Source organism: Microtus ochrogaster, chromosome 4 (assembly GCF_000317375.1).
Source record: "Microtus ochrogaster isolate Prairie Vole_2 chromosome 4, MicOch1.0, whole genome shotgun sequence".
In the NCBI taxonomy this organism is placed as follows: Eukaryota; Metazoa; Chordata; class Mammalia; order Rodentia; family Cricetidae; genus Microtus; species Microtus ochrogaster.
In genome coordinates this window covers 32,390,682-32,400,303 of record NC_022011.1, presented here as the reverse complement: position 1 = coordinate 32,400,303, position 9,622 = coordinate 32,390,682, and the positions used below count along the sequence as shown (strand labels likewise).

The 9,622-nt window shown below is 46.6% G+C and overlaps 1 protein-coding gene across 1 annotated transcript in view; it reads right to left on the bottom strand.

The window, feature by feature from the left end:
• Positions 1-9,622, bottom strand: part of Cog2 (component of oligomeric golgi complex 2) — a 31,632-nt gene that overhangs the window by 18,131 nt on the left and 3,879 nt on the right. The window contains exons 2-7 of the mRNA XM_005345872.2: positions 9,046-9,207; positions 7,173-7,238; positions 5,204-5,284; positions 4,308-4,411; positions 1,559-1,667; positions 623-802 (exon numbers count right to left, since the gene is read on the bottom strand). Coding sequence (XP_005345929.1) covers positions 623-802; positions 1,559-1,667; positions 4,308-4,411; positions 5,204-5,284; positions 7,173-7,238; positions 9,046-9,207 — 702 coding nt within the window. The remainder of the gene's footprint in view (positions 1-622; positions 803-1,558; positions 1,668-4,307; positions 4,412-5,203; positions 5,285-7,172; positions 7,239-9,045; positions 9,208-9,622) is intronic.

Genomic DNA, 9,622 nt, shown 5'->3' with positions numbered 1-9,622 from the left:
AAAAAAAAAAAAAAAAAAAGTACAGTAGCAGGCTGCAGAAAAGCCCCTCGCCCCCAGATCGGACAAACTCCTGTTAATCACAAATGCCGGCAATTCCCAGCAGAGCACACTGCTCCTACCTGACAGCTAATCCAACGGGTGGAGGACACTTGTCTAAGTGTCCCACAGTCAGAGCTTGATATGAAAGTCCTGCATCTCTGCTTCCCACCTTCTGAGCCCTGACAATTCCTCCTCTTTCCTTGAGCCTTGGCCAACATCTTCCCTGAAGAGCTGTGGACACACAGTCTGCCTTCCCTTCCACACGCCTCACTGCTCTGGACTCCGCAGGTGCTGGACCAGTTGTCTGCTTGTCTATTCCACCTATAAGACCAGTGGTTGTTTCCTAGTGACTTAACTGGGGCTGATTCATCACTTTAACAGAGCTAAAATGTTTTGACCCCAGATAAGAAGGCATATTCAAACTGTATCGTGAGCGCCCACCAGAATACATTTAGTTCCAGTTACCAACTGTGTAGCAGGACCCTCTCTTCCTAGCATCTCTGGTGTATCCATCTCTACCTGACACAAAGCGAAGGCAGCACAGCATGGCTCTGGAGAAGCTCCCCACACCAGAAGCACATACCTCATCAACATACGGCTTTACCAGGACTTGGCCAACCAGAGCTTCTGCATCCCGTGTCTTGTCAATCGTGGCATAGGTACGCAGGCAGTGCCGGATGATGTCCACATTTGAGGTCTGCAAACCTTCCAGCAGAAGGCCTTCTAGAGACTGCTGCAACATTGCTGTAATGCCAGCTATGCGCTGTGGGAAGCCATCAGAAAGTTCCCATCACAATGTTTTCCAACTTCAAATGGCTGTACACACGCCGGTGCCTGACCCCACTATAGGCAGTATGTGGACATTTAAAAGGGGGACCCTGCCTGGGGCAATAGCCTATTTCCTCTCATGACCTTTCTCCAAGTAGACCACTGGCTCAGCAAAGAAGAATTTACAAAGAGACAGTCAGAATGAGAAAACGTCATTTTCCTCTGAAGCTACAAGGTGAACTGGCTTCTGATAGACATTATAGATTTAAAGCTGGTGAAATGGCTCAGCCGTTAAGAGCACTTGCTGCTCCTGAGTTCAGCTCCTAGCACCCACATTGAATGACTTACAGTCACCTCTAATTCCAGTTCCAGGAGACTTGACACCCTCTTCCGGCCTCTATGGACATCTGCAAACACACAGACATTCAGGCATGCACACAGAGACTAAATGGTTGTTTGTAAAAGGAAAAAAAAAAAAAAAAAAGAAAGAAAGGAAAAAAAAAAGCTCAGTCTAGGGATCTGGGAAAATTCAATGTTATCTGTGCCATATGGTGTCAGATTTAGAGTGTTACTCTTACAACTTACAGTCTTTCCACAAAAGCTGTAGTGAATGACACTTGGAAAATAGGAGTCCCCAAACCAAAACCCCAACCTAGGGTCAGCACCCTATAATTCAGTCAGTGCCAGGCACGTTGCTAACCACTGACTAAGGTTCTCTGCAACCCAAAGCCCAGCCCCAACCCACACTTACGGGTCTCACTTTGTCCAAAAGGGGCATGCCTTTGCTTTGCACAGCATGAAACTGAAGCTGGTTAAATTCTGTAGCAATTCTCTCCAAAACCTGTCCAGTCAAGAGAGGGCTGGGAAAGACAACAGGCAGAGAGTTTAATTGCGAGGCTGTTGACTCCCCAGAGAGCATGGCACCTGACTGGTCATGTGGGTCCAAACTGTAGTGATCAGGCTGAGACAGTGGCCACCTTGCCACAAGGTCAAAATCAATCTTTGTGCCATCTGTCTGTCTCCTCCAAATGGCATTCCCAGACCACTGCAGCGCACTGGACCACTGGTAAAGTGTACGTGACTGGTGCTGCTGGGTTGCATGCCTCGGACCACAGGCTCACAGGGTGCCACGTGCCCCCACCTTCTCTAAGGCCCACTCCCAACTGCCCCCACTGTCCCTTCTTTGCCTGTGTGTCTCTCTCCTGCGATCCCTGAACCTTCTTTTCTTTACTTGCTCATCTCTCTCCTTCTGAAACACCTGATAATTCTTGAACGGCCAATATCTTTGTCAATTTTAATAAAGTTGGCCTTCTAGTAGCAATAAATAAATCTCTTAAATACCTTCCTATTTAAATAGTAGTTTAAAGTTATGTTACCAATGGCTGAAAGAGCACTCTCTATATGCAGGAGGTCCTAGGAAGAAGACATAAAATACAATGCAAGCACCTGTTCCCTAAAACATGCTATAGAGTACCCCTGCCACTCAAGGAGGAAAACAGCAAAGGAGAAATATGTTATTTTACCGGCGGAATGGTGAGCTAGGAAAAATGATCGGGCTGGAGAGATGGCTCAGATTTTAAGAGCACTGGCTCCTCGTCCAGAGGTCCTGAGTTCAATTCCCAGCAACCACACAGTAGCTCAGAACTATCCATAATGAGGTACAGTGCCCTCTTAAGGCCTGCAGGTGTACATGCAAGTAGATACTGGCTAGATAATAAATAAATCTTTTTTTTAAAAATATTTATTTATTTATTATGTATACAATATTCTATCTGGCATATATGCCTGCAGGCCAGAAGAGGGCAGCAGACCTCATTACAGATGGTTGTGAGCCACCATGTGGTTGCTGGGAATTGAACTCAGGACCTTTGGAAGAGCAGGCAATGCTCTTAACCTCTGAGCCACCTCTCCAGCCCTAAATAAATCTTTTTAAAAAATGTCCCTAGTATAAGGATACAGGAAAGCATCACAATGAGGTCATTGGAATGCCTGGCCCTGAACTGTCCAATCAAAATTAGTTCAGAGTGGAGGGGAAAGGCTGCCCTGAAGATGCTCCTGTCTTTAGTGTCTACAGCTCTTCTCCTGAAGCCTGGGGTTGTTTATGTCTAGTGTCTCAACACCCCTCCGCCTAACTACTCACTAATTTGCCCTTGCCTTCCCTTTGCTAGAGCAACAAGTCCTGATCTAAGCTGAGCGAAGCTCCCAGTGGTGATCCTGAGCAAAGCAGGCACAGTGTCACAGATGTGCTCATCACCAGGGCAGCTGGAGGCCCACCCTTCCCGAGGGCACCACGCCCGCCCAGGAGCTGACCCTGATGCCAGCGACCTTACAATCTGACAGGTAAAGGACTCCATAGCTTCTGTTCCTAGTAGGTGTCTGCAAGCCTGACAGCAGAAGGGAGGTGGAGGTTGGGGGGGGGGGCTTCCTGTGGTGACTTGTGTGTGTCTTGTCTGCACATTTTGATGCAGAACTACACGAAACTCTCAAGGGCAGGAGAGATCAGAGGTATCCAAGATGACAGAGTAAATGTCACAAACTTTAGCTTTTGCTTCCATTTAGCAGTGTCACCCCCTTTTCACTCCTTATGCATGTCTTGAGTAGATCTGAAACATGTTAAGTGAACTGGACAGTCAAAGGGAGGTGACAAGGAAAGAAAGGCCGTCAGTAAGATGGACAGGGGTCTGGACACTGGGCTCAAGCCTGGATCCTGCAGCTGTGGGAGCCACAGCTCTGGAGAATGTAGAAGTGAGGAAGGGAGGCTTGGGGATTTGAATTCCCAGAATGAGGATCATATGGCAGAGTCATGCGCTGAAAGGGTGGGAAGCCAGACCTAAATTTGACAGAGAGGAGAAAGCTAGAGGAAGCAGATGCACCATGACACAGCACCAGCCTGCAGTTCCAGGAGCGCACAGTGGGGAGAGGAGCGAACACTGAGAACTGCTCTGCCAAGAGTCCAAGGAGGCACCAGGGTAACGAAGGCATGGGTTCCAGAGATGAGAAAGGGAAGACAGGGGAAAGAGCAAAGAGTGGATCTTTTCTGCCTTGGAGAGAGTGAAGAGAAAACAAGAGAGTCGGTTTCTCACTCTGTGGGTGCATATGTCTGAAGAATGGCTGGAGAGGCTTTGGTGGAAAAGCTCGAGTGCCACTGACAGTGCAGTATCCCTGGAATACTACATGATAGTTTTGCAGGGTGTGTGCTAGGGTAGCGTTCGGAGACTGCGCCCTGCACTGAGCTGGGATGAGAGGAGGGGCAGTGGAGCAGGTAACCAGGAAAGAAGCTGGCAGGAGGTGTCAGATGCTGGCTGAGGACAGCCGGAAGGACTGGCCCTTTAGCATCTGTCTCCCAAACGCTGGGATGAGAGGCAGGGGTCACCACACCTGGCTGCGTCACTTTCAAAAACAGCAAACCAGACACAGACACTCTTTCTTTGTTTTCCAAAAATGAATCTCACTCAAAAAAGTTTTAGCCTGGATGTGAAGTACTTAGTGAAAATACTCACCTGCTCGCTTCTAGAGAAGGTGCATCTTTACAGCTCTGGGTGTTTAGGATTTTTTCAATTTTCTCAACTGATCGAATAACCTGTATAAGTCTCAACACACTCATCTACAAAGAGGATATCAAATAAAAACAAAGAAAAAAGCAGTTATCAGAATGGTGAGAGGCCATCTTAAATATCCTTACATAATCCTGAATTCCCAAGGACATAAGCTCAATTCTGGTTTTCCTACAGTGAAATTTCACAATTCTATCCCAAGAATATAATAAACAACACAAAATAAGATGGAAGCTATCTTGCCAGCCCTTATACTTATTTTCTTAAGATACATTTTCATGTTTTTGTTTCCAATATACTCATCTTCTTTAACTGCATGAGCACAGCACACCTACATACCCAAGTGTCAGTTCATTAAAGACACTTATTGCAAAAGTCCACACACGGACAAAGGGAGACACGTGGTACGGCAGGATGACGCCCAGGCTTCCCAGAACACTGGGCTGTTGGCAGATACTGAGCTCCCATCTTTCAAAGTGCAAAAGAACACCCCCGGTGCTGAGAACAAATGGCTTGCTTGCTAAGCTTCACTGTGGGGTGCTACTATTTAATCTAGTGACCACTCAGGCACTTTTGTCCAATTTCGTCTTCCGTCAAGAAGTCCTGGTTGACGAACATGAGAAGCCTGGGAGGAGTGCTTGTGGCATTTAACATATCACTTTAAAATATTATTGCTGCTCCTCTCTCCTTATTCACAGACAGGCAGAGGAATGCCTAGGTACAGCCCTTAAGGGCTGCACAGAGATACCGATGTCATAGTGCTCCGCTCAGCAGAGTACCCAGAGAGAAACCACATGCCCCGCAGTGCTGAAAAGGTTTTGGGAGTAGATACTACAGCATACCTTTTTCTTCCTAATGTCTTCTTGCTTAGACATTCGTTCTTCTACTGCCAGAATTCCTTCACTGACAGATGACCTAAGACTCTTGAAAATAATAAAGAAAATGTTTTTGCAAAAATGAAGTGTAACATTATAAAAGTGACACATTCAATTCTATTTTATAAGACTCAGTACCCAGGTCAATATTCAGACATCAACCAAGATTACAAAGCGTGAGACAGAATCACTGTGAGGTACCCAAGTATGCAGACACAGTGATATACAAAGCCAAGGTCATGGCAGATTAAGTGCCAAAAAAGGTAGCACAGGACAGCACAGCTGACGTGGAAAAAAGACAACAAAGCCTGTGTATGTGAGCATCTGGGATGTAAAGCTATGGTACAGACCCTGAAAATCTGCACACAAGCACAGGGAAGTCTTAGAAGGCCAAAGGAATGAGGGCAGCCCTGCTCAGGATAGGCAAGGCACATCCTGGTACCTGCAGGCTTCCCTTTCAAGAGAAGGAGAGATGGGGGGTGGGTGTTAGCTTCTTTTTGAGGAGCCTAGAATCTACACAAGAAATATGGATAAAGCATCTTAAGAATGGAGAAACTCAGGAAACAAGAAGCGAGGAGCAGGAGTACAGAAGAGCAGAGGAACACCAGACACACCAGAAACTACTCAATTATTCCAACTAGGAGATAATCAGGGATGAAGGCAATGAAAACTAGAGTAAGGTGGGTAAATCACAAAAATGCTACAGAAAAGTAAACTCACTCATTCAGTAAATGCTACAAAATATTGTAACACTGGCTACCAACAAGCCAAACAATGGCATGCTTCAATCCCCGACCTCAGGATCTCAAAGGCCCACTGCAGGGCTGAGGATAGAAAACCAGGAGAGTCTGCCTAAAGTGAGTAGCGTATGCCAGCAAGGTAGGCAGCAGAACAGACGGAGGTCTGAGGTGACGAAGGAAGAACAAGTTGGCATGAGAGCTGCCGCAGGCAGAGAACAGTTGGTTGCTATTCATCTACACAGAAAGCTGAGGATGCAGCTCCAGGAGCTCCAGGTAAAGTCACAGGGATGTGGATACCAGCAGTGGACCACAGAATCATTCCCCTTCATTCTGTGGAGAGTGACTCAGAAGACCTTCAGAAAAACAACCAAGACATCAGCATCCACACTGCTTGTGAAGTCAAAGCCCAGCTCAGGAGGTAACGCCATAGACCTCCTTACTTAAGGACACCTGACACCATTTCCCCAACACTGCACATGCAACCAAGCCCACCTGTCACATGTTCAAACATGGTTTAAGGTTTTTCAAGCTCATGGTGACACACAGGTCACGTTGGGATGAACACCAAGTATATGACAGCTCCACAGTGCCAAAGAGCCTGGCAGTCAGGTGCCCTGAGACAACCAAGGGATGGACCAGGAGGCAAAGGACGGAGTGGCACAGTGACCTACTGACATGACACCAAACTCCCCTGTCATAGCCAGCCAGAAGTCCATCCCCAGCGGCTCCCTTACACTGCAGAGCACATCAGAGAAACATTACGTGTCTTTGTGTGAGGGTTTTCTGTCAAACTGGTATGGTCGGTCCTTCAGTTGCTCCAAGGTGTAAAGAGCGCTGTGGGCAGGCTAGGAACCTAACCGCACATCATCATACAGCTGGGAAAATACTTATAAAGTAGCAAATGCTCAGGATGTATGCCAGCTCTGACCCAGTGACTGATCACTAACAGGCTGACTCCACCGTCCCCTCATCCGGTCGCTTTAAAGTCATCTATTCCAGCTCTGTTGTCTTTACACCAGTCATTAATAGCACATGCTAAACACAGAGAATCCTTCATCTCCGACTCTTTCAGAGACGTGAACTGTAACTACTGACCATTCAAAACAACAAACTGACAGACTAGGAACTCCTGGATCCCTGGCAGACAGGCGTATCATGCTTATGCTAAACTTTTTACTAAGAGTGGGGTGACTTACCAGAACCTCTTCTCGTAATTGTCCCAAAGGCACAGATAGCTGGTTGAGGGATCTGTCCATGCCGACCTAGAGGCAAAATCATGACAGCTCAGAATCATCAGTCCTATGCAGTGTAAGGATCTGTGTAACGATCCAAGTGTCCATGATCACTGTTGGCAGAGTACAGAAACGATTGCGGCTATACATGGAGACTGTGAGAATATGAAGTCAGAGCACAGAAAGGACGCACAAATTACCTTGGGATGATTTGGGATTTTTTTTTGTGGCATTAGGGTAGCGCAAGTGCTTCCCACTGAACCCTGAGCCCTAAGGGCGAGTTGAACAACTAAAGATTGGAATCAGAAGTGACTGTTAACTGGAAATGGTTTTCAACTGGCTGGTGCCAGAGTCTGATGAAGGACATCCCACCTGACTCTAACTCACGGGGGAAAGCCAGGATATGATGGACATCCCACCTGACTCTACCTCATGGGGAAAAGCAAATTTAAAAACAACAGAAATAAAACTTTCTAAGTTTCTGATTCTACTAGAACAGCCTTCTTAGTAACTACAGCACATTCACAGTAAAACACAGTTCATTCATTTTCATGTTTCTTAAAATTTCCAGAGGTTGCACTTTCTATGTTGCTTTGGACAAACATTTAAAAGCAAAATAAAATATGAGCAAGATTGAAAAGCAACAAAAGAAAAGATCTGTCTCAGGGTATTAAATCAAGCATTCCTATGCTGCTCTGAGAAGTGGCCGGCATGGTCCTCACCATTCCTGAAGGCTGGCCTCCTGGAGATTAGTGCCGTCTCCACTTCCTGCTAGCATGTGCGTGTGTGTCATGCCGGTGAGTAGGCTCCCACCGAGAGTGGCTGCCACATGTGCTGGCAGAACAGCCTAACCATGGAGCTTCCTGGGAACCTACCAGCACTCAACAATAATGGCCTCTTGCTGCCCCTCCCTTCACTCCAGTCAGCTAACACCCTAGACCTACTCAAGAGTAATCAAGCCACATTGGGCATGGTGATGCGCACCTATAATCCAGCACCCCACAGACAAGGACTACTGCAAGTTTGTGAGCAGCCTAGGCTACACAGCTAAATTCCAGGACAGCCAGGACGACAGATTAAGACCCTGTTTCAAAAGTCAGGCACGATAGCACACACCTTTAATCCAGCACTTGGGAGGTAGAGGCAGACGGATCTCTGGGTTTCAGGCCATCTTAGTCTACATATAGAGTGCCAATACAACCACAGCTGTAGAGAGACTCTGTGTCAAAAACACAAGACTGTCTCAGGAAAATCAAAAATACAAAGTGAATAATAAGGTCACAACAGTTGAACTTAAAAAAGAAAGAAAAAAAAAGGGGGGGGGGCTGGGGAGATGGCTCAGCGGTTAAGAGCACTGACTCTTCTTCCAGAGGTCCTGAGTTCAAATCCCAGCAACCACATGGTGGCGCACAACCATCTGTAATGAGGTCTGGTGCCTTCTTCTGGGGTGCAGGGACACATGCAGGCAGAATACTATATATGTAATAAATAAATAATCTTAAAAAAAAAAAAGAAAGAAAAAAGAAAAGAAAATTCAGTTCTTTTGTGACTGACATTAATGAATGCCTGAAACAATATGACTTCTCAAATGCTGCACTTTTTTTTTTGATTTTTTGAGACAGGATTTCTCTGTAGCTTTGGAGCCTATCCTGGAACTAGCTCTTGTAGACCAGGCTGGCCTCAAACTCACACAGATCCACCTGCCTCTGCCTCCAGAGTGCTGGGATTAAAGGCGTGCGCCACCACCGCCTAGCCAAAAGCTGAACTTTTAAGAACCAACCCAGACAAAGAAGACCTACGTGTCCACCAGCGGCGGGGACTAGGGAGGGAAACTCACCAGGTTTGTTGAGAGGTTGACAAAGTCCGCATAGTCCTTGTTGATGAGCTCCACCATGGCCGTCTTCAGCAGCTTGTAATACAGCTCCAGGTCGTCTCTCAACTCCTCCAGCTGCACACGCTTCCTGCAGTCAGACACGAAATGATCCACGTCGAAATCCTCCTGGAGAGCAGGAAAGTTAAGTTACGATACATAAAGACCCACAAAGCCAGCCTGCCCAGAGCTCCTTCTGGTTACATGCTGTGACGAGGTCCTGTCCACTCACAGAGGAGCCCAGAAGGGCTAAGGGCAGTCTCCTCAGTCTATAGGGAACTTAAGTTTCGAAAATGACACGATTCACTTAAGGCTCTTCTAAAAATAGAAGAGCTTTCCTCGCTTAATTTTCTAAGCATTAAATGTCCAGTATAAAATTTTCAATAGACTGAAAAACAGCAAAGAAAGAAAAAACTCTGAACTCTTCATGCGGGGGTGTGTGTGTGTGTGATGGGACCTATGACAGCCGCTGTGATTTTGAGAGGGAAAGGGGAGTATAATGGCTGATGCGGGTGTGTGTGTGTGTGTGTGAGATGGGACCTAT